General features: G+C 33.2%; 1 protein-coding gene across 2 annotated transcripts; it reads right to left on the reverse strand.

Moving 5' to 3' along the window:
• Positions 1 to 512: 512 nt before the first annotated feature.
• On the reverse strand, positions 513 to 15,525 carry LOC108225718 (cleavage stimulation factor subunit 77). 2 transcript variants are annotated; one of them, XM_017400650.2, is made up of 23 exons: positions 15,310 to 15,525; positions 13,352 to 13,428; positions 13,205 to 13,267; positions 12,486 to 12,595; positions 12,049 to 12,149; positions 11,191 to 11,252; positions 10,956 to 11,096; positions 9,868 to 9,996; positions 9,302 to 9,348; positions 8,601 to 8,664; positions 7,721 to 7,841; positions 7,211 to 7,269; positions 7,043 to 7,111; positions 6,824 to 6,964; positions 6,349 to 6,413; positions 5,062 to 5,158; positions 4,121 to 4,180; positions 3,512 to 3,664; positions 3,237 to 3,303; positions 3,053 to 3,154; positions 2,384 to 2,536; positions 1,419 to 1,640; positions 513 to 870 (listed from the first exon to the last, which is right to left on the reverse strand). In XM_017400650.2, exons 2-23 carry the CDS (start codon positions 13,403 to 13,405, stop codon positions 704 to 706), a joined length of 2,247 nt encoding a protein of 748 aa, XP_017256139.1. In that variant the 5' UTR covers positions 13,406 to 13,428; positions 15,310 to 15,525; the 3' UTR covers positions 513 to 703. The 2 variants fall into 2 exon arrangements, with proteins under 2 accessions (XP_017256139.1, XP_017256140.1); XM_017400651.2 differs by lacking the exons at positions 12,049 to 12,149; positions 13,205 to 13,267; positions 13,352 to 13,428; positions 15,310 to 15,525.
• Positions 15,526 to 20,088: the final 4,563 nt, after the last annotated feature.

Raw genomic sequence — 20,088 nt, forward strand, 5'->3', positions numbered from 1 at the left:
CAAAAAAATTTACTACAATACGAAACATAACATGCTTTGGTGTTTTAGAATAAAACGTACATAAAAAAAATGTTTAGAATTTCAAAACGCTACACAATCTAGAGTTAAATAGTGAAAGGGATGTATGCTACATGATCTAGCCTTCTGAGAGATCGTTTTGAACTGCAAGATAATTGTTGAAGCCATTTGCCCCAGCAGTGTTTATAAAAAAAATAAAAAATAAGGCCAACACCCAAACACAAGAATCTATGAAATCTGAAAAAAACCGCCATGATCGCTATGTTTGATGCTCAAGCTAGATATAAACGCCTCTGCAATGTTTCGGATTTTAAAATCAAATTCTCTGTTGAAAATTAAACACATGTATAATCCAGTAGAGCGTTAATATTAAAGATAACAGCAGCACTATCCAGTAGGCAGGAGAGCGTTAATATCACTCAGTCCGCTAGTCGAGAAAAAGACAAAACAAGTAGCTCCACGCTGGGAAGTGGGAAGAAATGGGAAGGGCAATATTATTTTGAACTCCTTTAAAACAGTACTACATAAATAAGAAACTGTATTATACAGACTTGACATGTTGCAAGATTTTCCTACTGCTCTATGATAATATAATAGGCAACGTTACAAATATATTAATAACTATGATACATTTCCTTTTTCTTTGATAATGATACTATACAACACTAGTGATTGTTCATGTCATTCAGCCAGAGCTGGCAGACAGGTCCCCTGAAAACGCACTTGCGCTTCCATATGAAACGGATCCGGTTTGTGAACCAGTAGCACGGGCTTTTCTCATCTGGCGCAACTTAAAAACATCTTTAGGAAGTGGTTGGCTTTGTACAGAAACAGTATCATTGTCATCTTGCCCTGCAAATAATATAAAAGATTTTAGGGTCTAAAGTCTAAACACAAAAATGCAACACTACCTCTTCAAACAGCGCAGTTAACTACTCCCTCCATTTCAAAATAATAGTCGCTTTCACTTTGTGCACGTAGTTTAAGGTGTAAAAAAAACATGCTTCTATACATTATTTTTGAATTTTTCTTTTTCTGAATAAAAGTTTAACATCCCTATTTTTATTCAAAAAAAGAAATTTTGAAAAATAATATTTAGAAATATGTTTTTTATGCACCTCAAAATACGTGCAAAAAGTCAAAGCGACTATTATTTTGGAATGGAGGGAGTATGTTTTAGAAAAGGGGGAAACACATCAAACACTAGGTTGCCCAATTAACTCTGATGCTTATAGCCTTATACGTCTTAGGTTGCTTATCTGTTAGTCTGATTATTCAAACAGATTCCAAATTGCATGTTTATATTTGATAAGCATCAGAAGTTCAACACAATACCAGACACTAAACATGCACATATATGAAGCTTGAAGAAATGATCACTGGGAATAATATCAACATACTGTCAAAATCTTTTCTTTTGCCAGTTTGCCTGTCCCTGGTTGGTTTGTATGACGAACTGTTGGGAAGTAGATGTGATTTGTTCGATCCAGAGATATCACTCGAACTTGGGGCAGCGACACCCTGCAATTGTTTTGAGGTAGTTCCAGGTTTTCCAGCTTGCTTTGCTGGAAAGTTGCTTTGCAAACATATTGACAACACAAAATCAACATCAGGAGATGGACCTGGCAGTTTGACGAATAAACACATCAAAGATAAGCAATATATGAGATATAGATAACTATTCCAGAAATTAACTGGAATCAAACAGTAGATCACTACTGGCCTAAAAAGTAAAAAATTGCAGTCCTGGACCAGTAGTAATTGTAAAAAGAAAAGCAATTATAGTCTATAAAGTGTCACCATGTAATTTCAGTACTACAATAATTCAATTTCAAGCACATCCATAAGACGTACTAGAAATTTATGCAACAATAGCTTGGCTAAATTAAATAACGCAGTTGATTCGAGACAATATAAGGAGAAACATGGCATATTCTACTAGGAAGCACAGCTAAAATTTTGCAAGCATAAAATAAGCATTTCTCAACTCTGTGTAGTTATAAGGACGGATACAGATGAATCTGACATCAGATGAATCTGACATCAAGTAATTGTATACTGATATACAAGTTCAAGGACTGGAAAAAGACTCTAGCTGTTACACACAACTTAGCAGTCTAAAACTCTAATTTTGTGTTGAAGGGATACATATTTAAACTAGAAAAAAGTCAAAAACTAGGCAAAAGCTGAACAACCATGCTTTTTTGCATATCTGTTTGATGTAGCAGCTGAAACTCCGTTTTAAAGCATGTGGTAAGATCATGTTTCTCAGACAACTAAAATAAATGGCATAGTCGGTTGCATAACTTTATACGCAAGAGATAAGTGAGAGGCATCTTTAAACATAAAACTCATGATCACATACCCTCCACAGCTGGTAAACTAGCAATGAAGGACGCCAGAGCAGGCGGAGCAGCTCTTAAAATGTCGTTATGACTGTTAGATGTTCCACCAACAATAGATGGCACATTTATGCCTGATAAGGTGGCTGAATTAGGAGCTTCAGGAGCAGAAGGTCCTGTGTAGCCAAAAGAAAAGGTCAACCTTCTACAGTTAGCACAATTATTCAGAAAAAACAGGGTCACCTATATTCATATGCATGAGCATATAAATAAACTTGAACCCAAAAAACAATTGTTGATTAGCACCCTAAAAATTCCTTCTTAATGATTTATCTGGATCATTATATTTGAGGCTTCTTTTAGCTTGAGAAAAGAAGTTGCATCTGACTAGTAAACCAATTGTCAAGAAAAAAAGACTATCCCATGGGCAAGGGTAAAATAAGTTTAGACAACACAAATATGTTCCTCACCGTAGATTTTAACTTGAAAAAATCCATCCCTCAGATTCATGGTCTCAAGACATACGAGAGATGGAGCGCATTACTTTCAAAGTTTAGTGACTTCAGTCCAGTTAACCATTAATCTACTTTATTTACTTAATTCAGTGTGCATCCTCGACATATCTAAATCTTCTTCATTTAACCAAGTGATGCTAGTCTAGTCCAATATACTACAGGGTAAACTCCACATACCAGGCTTCTGTCTTGGATCGTAAACCATCATTCTTGAGGTATCTGGATAAATAACCTTTGTAGATTGATTTGAACCAGTTGCCAGTCCTAAAGAGGCTTTATCTGTGTGACAAAAAGAGTGTCACTAGACCAGGTGAAGTAATAATAAAATTTACAGGAAAACAATACTTGACTTTGATTATACCTGTCTGAATAGCTCCATTGGAAATAGAGAATTTCTCAATTTTCTTCTTCATATTTTTCGAAAGCCACTAAAAAATCAAAGCAGCAAAATTTAAGATACAAATATTACAGATGATATTTCAGTTCTGTATAATATACTGAGACAATTATTTAGCAATAATTCCACTAAATCTATCCAGTTGTAAATATATAAACTAAAAGAACATAGGAATAGCATGTATATGTTCTAAATCACAATGCTTGGCAGTATAACAAGCAAAAGACAGCAGAACATACTTCTTGTCTGACCAGGTTGTCTAAATCATTAGAAGAGCAAGGCCAAAGATCCATGAAACTATAGCGTGATACAACCTCTTGCAGTGAACTTTCTAAAGCTGATGCACTTTCCTCCCCTGTTCCAGAAAGAGCTTCTTTCCGTCTTTGCTCAACCTGCATAGGACAGTCGTACTGTATCAGATGTAATCAAAGATCATACATTAATTGTTGCATTCATTATGCTTGATACTTGTTCTCCCCACAACACATACACACAAAGAAGCAGATAGAAAAAGAAAAGGTTGTGTTAAGAGACAGATTTTTAGTGATGAATAAACAAAGATAAACGAATGGCCTTCAGGCAATGTAAAGGCCACATATTAGCTTGTAGGGTTGTTCCTTTAGAATTAAAGACAGAGACCAAAAGATTAAAAACTATAGGACTTTGCAACATTTCCAAGTCCAGTAGCTAGAATGAAGTGGATACTGGCGAACAAGAGTGAGAGAAACAGGATTACAAATCTATAGACACGTAACTATTGACGTTATTGCAGGATAATTGTCATTGTGTAGCGTAGATATGCATGTCTACACACTCTGTACATCTAATACACAGTATACCATCACTACCTTCAGCATGCTAGCAAGATCTCCATATGTCTGCTCAAATTGAGAGAATCTTTTCCAGACCTGCACTAAGAAAAAGATGCTAAGTTCAACTTAAACATCAAGTTGCAGAGGGGAACCGTTGTACGCTAGAATCCAGTACATTTAGAGGACTGGGGACAAGTTGAACTTTCAAGTAAAGAAGTCGCAATTATTTATTTAATACACTTATAGATAACACAAATGATCATATACCAAAACATCAGGAAACCAAGTAAATGCAACCATGAGACCAAGCTAAGCACCTTTCTCCTTCAAACACCTTAAAAGGCAAAATTAAACACACACACACACACATGCATAGCTACACATTATTAGCTATATAGAAATACAAAAATGTAAAGCAAGACACTAATCTCAAATCAGGAAAAAAAAACATGAAGGATAGAGTAACCACTCTGCACTAGCACTAGTTAACCATATTACAATGTTGTGGTGAGACTTGACACTCGGACATGGTCACGTGTACACTCAATACTATTTTTTAGGCCAAATTGCAATTTTTTTAATTTGAGCCCGAAACTTGGATCACCAGGAAAATTATCGCGAAAAAATCGAGACCTACTAAATAGTACAGGCATTTGCAGGTTCAAATGGCAGACATTTCTGAGAAAAAGATGGCTCTTCACAGATGAAATGAAAATTGAATTTAGTCCAAGTGACCAGCCCCTTCGATATATGGTTAGAAGCTAGGGGGAATCATTAAAGAGATAAACTAATAGGACAAAAACAAATGCAACCATGATCACAAATCATAGATCCCTACAACTATAAGATTGGGTTACAATAAATATTATATATAGACTGGATAATTATAAGTAACTGCGCATAAACATCTCTAAGTTCCCAAATATTGCCAACCAAAATCATCACAAAAAGGATAACATAGTAAAAGCTAGGAGTACCTCAACAGATTTCTCGGGTGGGAGAGAGCTCAATGCTCGTTCAAATAAAGCCCTGATATTTCTATCATCATTTAAGCGAAACAAAAAATCTGCATATCTGAGACATTTGGTCAGGATAAGTAAAGATGACGTTTATTGAATTATTTACTGGATGACAAAGTGGCAAAATATTAACTATGGCTCCTTCAATCACTTATACTGGGTTAGGTACTCAAGAAAGGATAGTGTAAATCTACTAGATTCTTCAAATGCTATAACATCCTTTGACTTAATAACTACTGTGTGTTTGTCAGGAACATCTCAAGTGCCCGACAAACAGACCAGTTTTCAGGAATCTTAATCAATTAAATGACCAGAATCATTGTCCTTTTAACCAGTGATCATATTCCCGTTGATCCAACGGCCGGGATAAAATATTTTTGCTCCCCCCTACCAACTGAAAATTATAGCTAGAAGGAGAAGTGCTTTCCAGCTATAATTTTGTGCTGGTAGGGGAAGTAAACATATCTTATCCACCGGCTGGTAAACTGAATGCCAATTTAAGGGACCCTGGCGATTGATGGACAGGGCCCGGAAAACATATAAATATATACACACACACACACATATACACATTTGCAATTGATCAAATAGAAACAAAGCCAAGAAACTAGAAACTGGTCCCATATCAAGTTTCAATCACTAATTATAATTATAACTATAATATTCACCCGTTTATACAGTGTAAATCACTATTTTATAAACTGAAAATTATCAATTTCAGTTTTCTTATATGAGAAAATTTGCTTATTGTAGATATCAGTGGTCAATTGTTGATGGTTAATTGTAGTGGTAAGAGGTCGACGGTGGCGACAAGTGATCAGAAGAGGTTTGTGGTGGTGGTAAGTGATCGATAATGGTGACAAGTGATGATGAATAGGGGTGGTGGTGGGAGACGGTGTCCGAGGTGGTGGCAAGTGGTGATGATATTGGTAGCCTGGTAGGAGGTCCATCCTTGCAGTAGGGGTGCACATGATTGTGGTATATGATGTATATGTATATATGGATATATTTAAATTTGAGTGATTTGTTGCTTATAGAAATAATGATTGGAGTGTACAATATGGTGATTTATGTATCTTAAAATAGTCATTAGAAATTGTTCAGGGACGAGTTTCTAATTTCTAGGCTAATTTGGTTTACACTGGAGTAAGACTCTAAAATCTAAATATATATATACTTTTGTTGCAAGTAAATGTGAATCAATACATTACTGAGCATCTTGTACATAAGAACAGCGAAACTTACTCGAGAATATATCCAGGCTCCTGCATATAGTGTTTCATTCCTGATTCAAAAACATTGTGTGCAACCTGCATTAACATTAAGCAATGTTAAGGATAATTATACTAAATAGACTTCTGATCCAAAGTAGAGCTACTAAACAAATACTCCACTTGCAATGAATATAAACTACGTAGAGATACATTAGGCTCACAAAACCACAAAGCTTAGGATAAAGATAACAAATTAACTTGATAGTCAAGGTTCACTTAATTAAATATTTAGCCGGTACACTTATTACGACCAGGAACAGGTGTATAACCGCAGACAAAAGAAACTGTGAAGTTGCGTAATTATAAGTCACAGATACTAACTTCACTCAACATCACCATGTTCATTCCTAGATGACTAGATGCAAACACTTTTCTGGTCATAGTGTCCTAATACTGTACCATTATTTTGGTAAGATAACAAATTTTGGTCTCAGTATTCAGCTCACCTTGGCATCCTTGTCAAGACAAAATGCCACCATGGCATACGCAACATAAACTTGGTAAGTGCAACTGGGAGAATTTCGCACAGCTAAGAAGTATCTACGAGCAGCTTCGACTCCTTCAGTTCTTCTTAGAAAACGAATAAACTGGACATCAAACATCACAACTTCAGAACTGACCAAGTAATCTAAATATTTTTCCACAGGAAGCTCAAGTTTGAATACCTGTATGTGTGATAGTGCTGTTGTGTTCGCTGCATCCTTCAAAAGACTTTCGTATGTTTTCTTTGCAGGCTGCATTGTTAAGAGGAGCACAAGTCAAGAAACGGATAAACCGGATTGGTTGCAAAAAAAAAAAAAAAGAAAGAAGAAAGAAAGTGACAAGGTTCTTACCTGGATCGATCCACGAGATTCTTCTAGCTCTGCATATGCATATCTCAGCAATTCAGAGTCTGCAAACAGGCCAAGATATTAAGTTGACAGAACACAAATATGTATGTGAATAAATTAAGCACATGTGTTATGTAACACCGTCCTCGTTAACAGTATACATGTGGTTATAACATAAGTTAACATAATACGTTGATAAAAATTATAATTTGTTTTTTACTTAAACTAATCAAAATATCACAATTAATTACAGCAATCTTTTTTGATGTACTATATTTTATTCTCAAAAATTCAGTACAAATTAACATTGACCAATACACCACATGCACATGAAAGAGAGAATAAACCTTAGTATTTTAAAATAGTTAAATCTTTTTATGATATAAAATATAACAGAAGTCAACCTGATGTCTTGGCACGGGGTCATATTTTTGTAAGAATAACGAGCTTTTTAAAATGAACATTCAAGCATCAACTGCAAATCCAGTATAGGAGAATACAACTGATAAATACCTGGAAGAGCCTTCAAAGCTCGATGAAATACTTTAATGGCAGATTCTACCGAGCCACTTTTTGCATGCCATGTAGCATAGTCATACCATATATCAGGATAATGATATAAATACATTAGGCACTGGAAGGGAAAAAAAAAAAAGAACAAACATATTTTTTAACAAAAGAATATGAAAATACAGATCAAGCAAGATGACTGAACAAAATAAGTAATCATACAGTAACGGCTCACATGTTTGCACTACAGAAGTACAATACAGTTACACACTGAACCAAAATGTGTGTAATAATTCACATGCAAAGCAAAGGGAAGCATATAGCCAACAAAGGAACATAGAGAAGAAAAAAAAGCAATATGTTGGTGTATTGTTACATATATAATTAATTAATATGTTTTGAAGTTACTACTGGACATTCCAGAACATACTTAAGCTGTTAAAGTCATATGAGATGCATTCATGTGTATTTGTTTGTGCGAAAGTCGTGCTTGGAGCAACTGTCAAGTGTTTGATTGCTATCTGCTTAGTCACAGAGTTTGAAACTTCCCTGCGAGATTTCCCTGTGAAACATTCTTGTTTTATGTATCAAGGTACACCATACACGAAAGGACCTCTCAAAGTTTGATTTTCCCAACTTAATGTGCATTATGGACTTACTATAGTATCTTACCCACATACTAGTGTATAAATAGCAGATTTAGCGAGCTTGTGAACCATAACACAGTCTAACAATCTTAACTATCATAAAAACTGAGTTCAATTAGTGCAAATCGAACACCATAAAATGATTAACAAGAAATTCATAACAAAGTTTTCTATTAGACATAGAATGACAAGTTATTACTTGCCATAAAAATCATGAACATGTGTGTTCTGAATACCTGATCATACGTGAATACAATTCGTTTGTTAGCAAAAGTGCTGTCTACCCTCTGAGGATTTTCTCTGAAATTCAGAAATGGACTAATTAATTAGGTACTTGAATCATGAGACATTTGTATACCACAAAGTAGGAAGGTAATATGCACTACAAGATTCAAAACATTCCATCCATATAAATTATACTGATTTCTATTGGAAAAGAAAAGGAGTGGCAGAAGCTTTAAATATAATTGAACATACTCAAGAATAATATTTTTTACGCATATTTCAAACTCCATATACAATATTACAAATTTACAACAACGAAAAAAAAAAGAACAAAGAAGATGCATGTACAGCTGAATTGGGCTTATTCGTACTTTAATGTGCATGTAGCTATCCAAAACACTGAACCGAAACTATCTGCTTTACAGTTCCATTTAGTAAACATTCAGTGTTTTATTTCTACTTAGGTATTATGTTTCAATTACTTAAAAAATAAAACAAATTTGACGATACATGGATAAATCATTCAAAGGGGAACATTGCTGTGCATGTAGCTATCCAAAACACTGAACCGAAACTATCTGCTTTACAGTTCCATTTAGTAAACATTCAGTGTTTTATTTCTACTTAGGTATTATGTTTCAATTACTTAAAAAATAAAACAAATTTGACGATACATGGATAAATCATTCAAAGGGGAACATTGCTTTCTTACTTTTCAAATGCTATAAGCTTCTTCCATGCGACCCATTGCAGTTCTTCCTGCAGGAGAACTATGATAAGTAACCTTGTTCCGATAAGAAGCATAAGTAAACAGTAAAATTTACTATTCAACCAACACAGAGGTTGCTATAATATCAAGAACATGCGGCAGCCAAAACGAGGTTATGTATCTTTACCCTTAAATCCAAATACCTACTTGGTTGCTAGCATAATATTTGGCGAAGGAAGACATAAGAAGTTGAACTAGAAATGGATGAATAACGCTGTTTAGTCAAAACAAGAGAACAAATATTTTGCATAAGATCCATCTAAGGCCTTTACACAATACCTTGAGATTTTACACTTTGAACTTATTGGTAATAGGGCATTAGAGCACTAGTAACAACAGAGGTCTAGAGTTCGAGGCCGGGTATACCCTATATTCTTATAAACATTTATTTAGTCCCTATGATTGAGAATTGCCATGGGTTCCTACTCATCCACTCTTCAACATCCTAGGAGTGCTGGTATTTAACAATACTAGCTTAAATGGAAAAATATAATATGCTAGAAATTTGCCTTGTTAGCGCCAGATGGTGGAACAGCAAGCATATTCCAATCTATTTCATCGACATATTTCTTTCGCTCCCTGTAGACTGCTCTTGCACTGTTGTATTTTGGTTGATATTCTGATAACAATCCTTTTGCCTGCATTGAATTATTTAAACAAGAAGTATTATATTTCAGCAGACATTTGATAATTCATATACAGCACCAAATTTTGTACTGTAAATTAATGATGCAAGCCAATACAAACTATAAATCACGCAGTGTCAGGAACTGTGGAACTTATGAGAGAACATGTTTAGAGAAAAAAAAATAGATAATAATGGAAGACAGTGGTACAGTGGTAAAGAAGGGAGTTTGTTGGTAATCTCCGATACATATATGATATGCCTGTTCTGTTTTATACTTCTTTTCCAATCAAATGCATAACAGAACCTACCAATTCTTCTACTTTATAAAAGCAACAGACTTTGACTAGTAACGGCTGACTTGAGATGACTGATTCAGGTAAACTACTATCTCATTTTACAAACTACAACCAGACAGCTATTTTGTGATTGTAGCTTATACTGACACAAACTGAGGCGACAGATCTCATCTCGAAATAATCTCTGTTACATAGACTCAGAATCCTTTAAGGTAATCCTATAAGTGTCCGACACATAAGTGTTACATAAGTGTTCCAATTTTGGAACATGCTACACTTCATCACGACCATATACTGTACATATCCAGTATCAGACTCATGCAAGGAACAACTTCTAAGGATCATAGGTTACTAAGGTCATGTAGAGTATAGCTCTAAAGCAAAACATAATTAGACAGAAACTTGGATCTGACTTGGGGAATTACTCATAGTAAGTTTTTAATGGGACCTTCAGAAGTAGACATACTAACTGGAAATATATGTTGCACTGAGAACTTAAAACGCTTGAAATAAAAAATTCCGAACTTTGTCGGAGAAGATATTCTAACCATTAAAGTAAAATACACTATTCAAAATACAGTTTGCATATAAATTTCTTAGAAGCAAAAAAAATTATCTATGAAAAGGAGTACTACGTCAGTTTCACGTTATGTATAAACAAAAAAAAAAATACCAGTTGACGGCTGACGGTATTTTCAAAATTTTCATAGTCTCTCCAGAGCTGTTCAACATGGTGAGTAGGAGTGACGATGGCTTTCTGATACACTTTTCGCACAGCAATCATTCGCTGTGACTCTTCTTGTGCAGTATGAGCCTGCCACAACATATTAAAAAATACTCAAAATGATCGTATACATGAAACCAAATCAACAAACTGGAATAGGTTTCAAGAAAGGGTTAATACATACAGGCAAGGACTTCAAAAAGGTAATGTATTCAATCCATACAGGTCCGGCTGCAATGTCTTCACCTGTTAGACCATACAGATATTAATAACAAAAGGTGAGAAATATACTAGTTAACATACAAACAGGTTTTCACATCTATATTTGTACTAGACACCCAAGATTTTGCATCTGATATACCCTGTGGAACAATATATCACAAAGTTTGTCCTAGCCAACCAAGATTTTGCATCTAATATACCCTGTGAAAAAATGTATCACAAACAAGATTTATACACATCGAAAGTGTAATCTGACACATACTGCTATCCGAAACAAGCATACTGCATCTGACATCAACCATCTCAACTGAGCACAGCTATAACATGGCAACAAGCATATCTACTTCAAGATTTTCTAACATAGACGAAGCCCGACTTAAAACAATACATAGAGTTTAAAAAATATAGTGACACCTAGATACCATAGATATCGGCAGAATCCCACAATTAGTCATGATACGAATAATGAAGTAAATAGTTGTGACTTGTGTGATTCATAAGAAACAAAATGGCACTTGGTCAGTTCTGAAGTCGAGTTTACCCCTTGAATTATATCTTTGTTCACAAGTAAAATGAATCTTGGAAGGAAAATGTAAATTTAAGGCCCATTAAATATTTTCACTTGCATATTATCAAAAACGACCTCACTTAAAATTTCAGATTACTAAACCTCTGAGATAAGTAGATATCATTTCCTCTACTTCAGATTAACAAAAATATCTATTTACATGTTTCAAGAAATGCTGTTTAGTTTTCAGTTAGCAATTACCAGTTCTTTAAAAAAATGATACTAGGGCCAGTTAGAGAAGGAAAATACTACCAACACAGTTGAGCATGAAATCATAAGCTTTCCTAGTCTCTTCCTGACCCTCTAGCCCCTTCTTATCATTTGCTTTCCTGATAAACCGAATATAACACCGCCTACAATACCAATAGTTTTACACAATGAGAATTATGCAAATCAGATTTGCTGATATTATGACAGACAAAAACACAACTACCAGGGATCACACTGTGAGCCATCACCAAGTTGTTTAATATATAGAAAAGAAACCATTCATGAGGACCTTTCACAATCAGATAATGCTACTAAATATGTACTAGGATGCCTTCCAAATATAGAAAGGAGCCATTAAAGGACCTTTCACAATCAGTTAATGTGCATATACAAATTAAAAATGCTAGCACAGATATAAATCCCTTGACTTTTTCGTGAAAACATTAATTGGCATGTCTAAGTTGAAAGCACGATTATACCAAAGAGAGATTTGGAGACAGTCCAACAGGCATCGGCTGAAAAGTTGTTTTACTGCATCATCGTTATTCTCACCCATGTGTGCTTCCACATACTGTTTCCAGAATTTAGCCTGCAGTTAAGGCATTATAAATCTTGTACTATTAGAAATAGCAAAATTGCTAATGTTTGAGTAAGTTAAACATGTTTCTATATTTGCTAAAATACATCTATATGATGTATAGTTAGATTGTTAGACCGTTGTATTTATTCTAATCAATAAATCTAGTTTGAATTATTTTATTATTCAACTATTCAATAATTAATAATTAATAATTATTATAAAAAAAAACCTTAGAGTGTTAGATACATGCTAAAAATACTAGAAAGTCTATTTTGATGATAGTTGAGTATATGGACAAGATATTAAAACTTAAACAGAAGTTGAGATCTTCAACTCTTCTATTCCCGGGGACTAATAGATTCCAATCTTGAGATTCTCAACACAAATTGTCTAATTCTAAAATGAATTTTAGAGGAAATTTAATTTCTTGAGATGAACAATAAAACATGTACCCAAGAAAAAATATAATAAGTTTAGAGTATAATTCACTATCATTACAGAACACTTGCATATCCAGTTCTAAAGCACAATTTTAATAAATGACCATTTACTAGTTTTCAGAGATATTGTAGGGTTTCTTGATACAAGTGAGATCAAAATGTATGAGTAAAAGCTCACCGCAGTTGGATAAGCAAGTAAAAGTTGCTCATATATTGGCACTGCTGCAGAAACTGGTAAATGCTGGAGGAGTAAATAGCAACTGGTTACTAGATATTAGTTGCATGTATCGAACATTGAAAGACAGAAATTTATAATAGCACACACCAATGCCTCATTGGCAAGCTTTTCGGCAGCCTCGACACTATATTTATCAGACATTGACTGTGAAGCTTGTAATCAACCTGCAAAAAAAAAAAATCGAATTCAGCAAATAACTATTACACCTCATTACAGACTATAAGCCAAATACTAAGGGTGTCAAACGGATAAAACGGATACGGATTTGCCCATATCCGTATCCGTATCCGCCTACTCAAAATCGGATCCGGATCCGGATACGGATACGCAAATTTTAGAATAAAAAGATCTGTATCCGTATCCGGCCGGATATTATCCGGATACGGATAATATCCGTATCCGGCCGGATATTATCCGGATACGGATAATATCCGTATCCGCTTTTCCAAACATCACCAAAAATCAAATATACATTCTGAGATTAATTAAATATATTTTGAACCGTTCAACATCAAATGTATACCCAGTCAGAAATTAGTAACATACTTTAACCGAAGTTTGGGTATTCAGGCCAAATATTTCGAACAAAATATTAGTTTTAACAACTTAAAATCACAAAACAACACTATCTGCAACAATTTTAAAAAGAAAAAGCTTGATGAAGATAGTTCGATTTTCTCCATCTGCAAGATACTTAATGTTTCTTTTTTATTTTAAATATTAATTCTTTTTCAAAATTTATATGATAAAATAAAAAATATAAGTAAATAATAAATTTATATAAGTATTTTTATATATATATAATAATAATTTCGGATACGGATATTTTCGGATACGGATACGCCTATATCCGTATCCGTATCCGCAAACCCTGGATTCGAATACGGATAATATCCGTTTTATTCCGGATACGGATTATATCCGCTTTATCCCGAATACGGTAACGGATTTTTCGGACGGATATCGGATCTTTCGGATTTTTTTGACAGCCCTACCAAATACTACAGCAGATATGAGATATGATTACCATGTGAGGAGATAAGCTACCAAATTGCATACATAAAACGGAGATTGATGTGGAGCAAAATATTATAAGAATAATTTGTCTTTATTTATAATTTAAATTAGGAACAAAGTTGAGTGTAGTTTTTAAAAAACTTCAGTTATATTAGATTAAATATTAGCGTATAAACAAAAAGGTAATGGCAATAGAGTAACAAATGGATCTCTTAGTCTATTATCATTATTTAATTATACTACTGGTTAGCATATAGAATCACATAGTGATTAAGGGGCGTTTTTCATAGTTAATGAGCCCGGTTACCGGGTATCGGGACTCTTATCCCATGTGTTAGTTTTTAGGTTAGGGATTTAGTTGCTTGAAACGGGAACCTCATTCCCATTAGATGGGTAAATCATAGCCTAACTATACCTTGGAATTTCATATAATTCCCATTCACATACCCTTCATTCTCATTCCCATGAGCGATCCAAACGGCCCCTGAGTTCTCTCCGATTATTAGATTAAGTAGGTTCCTAGAACCTCTATATAAGGAGATGTAATCTTTTATTATATTCAGACTTGGACTGATTAATGAATTTTATTTTTTTGGTTATGGAATTCCTTGGCCCAAGACTATATTTATTATTTTTTTTATTTCAAAAATCATATCTTGTATCAAAGAGTTGGTATAACATAACATCCAAACCTCAACCCAATCTCTGAGACAGTCTTTATAATTCGACAACTAGATTATCCAAAGAATTATAATACAGTATCAAGAATTCAAATCAAAAGTAACAAAAAATTGATAAAAAGATAGAGAACCCAACTCGACAGAACTCTAATTCGAGTTCATTATGAATTGTACACCCGAAAGACAGATGATGAAATAATTGAACTTCTAATTCGAGTCACTATGAATGTACATTCTTGTAATCTAAAAATCGCACACCAGTATAAACAAAAACAAATCAAACAAGCATAAGAAACAAATAAACATAATTAAGAAACTATGAACGAGAAATAGGATGATTCAACACACCTGCAGCAGGAGATACAATCGACTATGAGATTACCCGCCAAAAGAAAACCCTAATTAAAGTAAAATTGAATGTCTGTTTGATAATTTAAGCCCAGGATGAACCCTAACGATGTTGCCACATGGTATGCTAATGTGTATGTATATTGTATATAGATTTAATGCGACTACGGTAACTGTGGTTCTATGCGGAGAAATTCCAGTCCGATTAGGTTTTTGTTAATATTTTCTTGAATATAACCTCTCTCTTTTTTTTTTAACAGATTGAATATAACTTTTACATAAACTTACTTTCCCAAATAATAAATTTAAAACAATATTAAAAAAATAAAATTAAAAATAATGAATCATTTAAAAATTATATAATCGTCCGAACTCGCACGGAATTAAGCGCGTATATATAAACACGCATCAAAATCAAATATTGTTTGCTCAAATAAGTGAAAAAAAATATTTCCCGAAAAAAATTGAATTTCACTATATTAGTTGAGATATTAAAAACATTTTTTTTGATAATGAGATATCAAAAACATTAAATATTTGAAAACACATGATATGATTTGAAATTTTAATAAATAATTTTAATTTTAAAACGCGAAATTATTTTGGATTCACACCCGAAACAAACCCCGTCGTCATGCCCAGATAATTTGGTGAAATACTCCCTCCGTCCCAATGAATTGTATACCGTTTCCTTTTTGGGACGTCCCATCAATTGTATACATTCCAAAACTAGTAAACTTTTATAATATAAAACATCATTACACCAACTACTTTATTCCACTATCTCCATTCTATAATAATATAAACACTATTACATCCACTACTTTCCTCCACTATCTCAAATTTATTATTAAATATAAATGGTCCCACCACTATACCCATTTTTATCCAACTTTACTCATTTCTTACCCAGTTTCTTGGTCTCTGTGTCCCAGCCATTTGTAACTTTACTCATTTCTTACCCAGTTTTTTGGTCTCCGTGTCCCAGCCATTTGTATACAAATGACTGGGACGGAGGGAGTAATTTCGTTGCAGACGCTGTAGAAGTTGATGAGCTCTTGAGCCCAAAGGTCGGGCGGACAACTTTCGAACGTGAACTTGCTATAAAGTACTTTGGTTTTAAAACGGCGATCCGTTGCTTTTGACATGGTATGAATGTGATATTCTAAGCTCTTTGGGCTTTTTAATCTTCAATTTTGCCGTTATGGGCCCGAACGAAGCAAGGTTAATTGGATATAAGGAAAAATATTTAAGTAAAAATATAGTATTATTTACATTATGTTGCCAGAAGAATTCTTTTACTGTAGCGAGTTTATTACTCCCTCCGTCCGTCCACGTTCGCTGTTTACACGTATTTTGACTCTTATAAAATATTTATAAAATATAGTTTCATAAATTTTTAAAAAATTTTCCTTTTTTAATAAAAGTTTAAACATCAACTTTTTATTCAGTGAAAAAAAATATTAAAAATACATTATAAAACTATACTTTAAATAAGTGTGGAAAAGCGTGCCAAAAAATAACGTAAAGAAATGAGGGTGACGGAGGGAGTATCATTAGTTCAGCTGTACCTCAACTCCAATAACAATTACGATTAAAATATTTTAGCTAAAAAAATTGTTATTTTTGTTATTAGTTCAGCTCTACCTTAACTCCAATAACAATTACGATTAAAATATTTTAGCTAAAAATTTGTTATTTTTGTTCTTAAATTATAACAGTAAAATAAACCGTGTACCTCAACAATACCGTGGGTGGTGACCGGTGTGTATGGGAGTAGCTGGGAAAAGGCATACATATTTTGTTGCGGTGAGGATAATGTGATGTCGATTTCTATTTTGATTAAAAAATGAATAATAATTTGTTACTCTAAAAGAATATAGTCAAATACTAGTTGGCCGTGACTAATTGAAAAGCAGGCAAGAAGATAGAATGAAGAATAATGTTGTACGTATAAACTAAGAAGGAATCTTTGAAAGGTTAATATGACCCCACCTGTATACGGAAGGGCAGAACGCATCGCCGTTGTTTATGCGGCGAATTGATTCCCACTACTAACGCCACTTTCTTTCGTTTCATCTTCTTGATTGTGAGCGTTCTAAAATTCTTTTCCGAAAAAACTTTTATTAAATATTAATTAATTTTTAGAAAATAATTAATTATATTTCGATTTAATCAAAAATATCCAATTTATCATAAAACAATTTGATAGATCCTATATCGAGAATTTAATAGATCAGTTCTGATTCCCGGCCTCTATACTAAAAAGTAAGGATCACTTTCATACACGTGGAACTCAAATTATATAGTATGTCTATATCCTCTCCGTCCCATCAGCATGTTTACGTTCACTGTTTGCACGTATTTTGATACTTTTATAAAGCATAGTTCAAAAATGTTTTTTTAATTTATTTTTTTAAAATAAAAGTTTAAACATTAAACTTTTTTTATAATAAAAAATATTATGAAACTATACTTTAGTGATGGGACCGAGGGATTAGTATTTAGCGACCAACGTATCTTAGACGCAAGTCATGAACTATTTGGGCACATATTATTGTTGTGACTTGTGATATATCTTGGAAGCGACTTAGATAGTAAGTTGTCAAAAAAATTTGATGGTTTCAAGTTTATTCGAAGCAATTGCTGCAACTTGCTATGCAATTCCTCAATAATTTCATCCATAGAATCAGAGGTAAGATGAAGATGAATGACTTGAGAGATGTCGAAAATGACAAAAAGATCCCTTAAAAGACCAACAACTACAAAAATGTATTGTACAAACACAAAAAAGATTCCATCGTTTATAGAGGATAAATAAATAAAGAAAACCGTAAACAAAAGACAAAACGATTGGTTGGATGGTCACATAAAATGCCGATGATCAATATAAAAATATAGTTGTCAATCACGTGGGAGATGCTATTCTGTGGTGTGAAAGCTTGATATGTTTGTGTATTTTTCCCAAGCCATTCACTTTGGTACTATTTTGTTTTCTTTTAATCTTTGGATCCAATCAATTTGGTTCTTGTACCTTTCTCTCCCCCAAACAAAATTTTCAATGATCCATTCACAAGTGAATCTTGTAAAGATCTCGTGAATTCTTTATTAAAAGTATCTTTCTTTTAACATTTGTAATCTTCTCGTGTTCGAGCATCTCCAACGACGTTGATTATAATCGTTGACTAAATAAGAGCTGTAGGAGATTATTACAAAAGTATGTACAAAAAGATTTACTCAAAATGATGATAATAAATTTGGGAAGTTGAAACGAATCAGTTGACATAACAATTTAAAATTTATTAAGAATTTATTAAAAAGTTTAAATTAATTTGAGATATTAACTGTTCAATTATTATCATAAAACAATAAAAGATTATAAGAGAGTTTTTAAAACACCATTTAAAACTATTTACCTTCACTGTAAAGATAAATTCGGGAAGGAAAATGATTGTGTAAGAATTGTTGGATGCTTTGATTCTTTGAAAGTGTCTTTTACAGGAGGGTGACTGTGCATGTTGTCACCTGCCTCAACAAATTTTATCCAATTCCAGCTATGAAATTGGACCTTTCTCGAATCGATAAGGACTTTATTTAATTGCATGATCGAGTCCGAACACGCGTCCCTAATATTCTTTGTCTGCCGGTGGAACCAGGGAATTCATAACAAAGAATCTTATGATACATGTAACTTGAAGATTCAGATCATGTTCAAATGAATATTGGGCACGGTAATCGCTGTCACTTATTTCAACCGAATAATCTTTAAACATAGCGAATGTTTACATGAATAATACTACTTCTTTTTTATTATGTGATGTTTTAATTTTGACACACATTTTTAAGTCGTTTGACCAGCTTAATAAAAATACGTGTCAAAAGTCAAAACGTCAAATAATAAATAACAGAGTAGTATTTCTTTTATGATCTTACTTGGATACTCATTTGTTGGACCAGAGATGAGTATGTGTTTCGTGTATAATTTTATTTTTATATTTTAAATAGGATAACTGTTAAAAATTAGGCTAATAAAGCTAAGAGTAATTTAATTAAATTTAATCATTTTACTACACATAGATATGGATAAATAAAATTAACACCTGTATCAACCATGGTTGTAGAAATTATGGTCAAAATTAATCGGCTAACTTACAAATTCATGATTTATAAGATTTTTTTGGATGAATTAGAAAGAAAAAAAAGTCAGGCCGGATGTAATCAGTAAAATCGATAAAAAAAATTTCTAGGATAAATCGATGTTTTTTTAATGGATCATCGGTGATTCTTCAATTGATCACGGATTTCTCGATTAATTATGAGTTTGTAGTTTTAAGAATAAACTTCCAAAATTGTTTCAAAAAAAAAAGAACAAACTTCCAAAATTAGGGTCAGCCATCATTTCTCCTTTTTTCAACCTTCATTTATGTTAGACTTATTTGTTCTTCCATCCTCTCTCCTATTTACCGCCTTTTAATAAAATAATATATTTATTGGTGAGTTCTTATTAGGTACATTAATATCAAATTTGTTAGTCGTAAAGTGTTTTATGTTTTAATATTTGTATGTGGCTTATTATGGTTTTCGTTAATTTTTTTAAAAAGGACTATATGATATTTTGGATGATTGACAAACCTCGCATCAAATTTGACACAGTGATGAATATCTCAAGAGTTCATATTTTGCGACAAAAATTGTTCAATATTCTGGGGACAGTTGTTGTTCCATAATCGGGTGATGTAACTGATAATTCTGAACATCGGGATACAAACAGTGCTTATG

Source organism: Daucus carota, chromosome 6 (assembly GCF_001625215.2).
Source record: "Daucus carota subsp. sativus chromosome 6, DH1 v3.0, whole genome shotgun sequence".
NCBI classification, from domain to species: Eukaryota; Viridiplantae; Streptophyta; class Magnoliopsida; order Apiales; family Apiaceae; genus Daucus; species Daucus carota.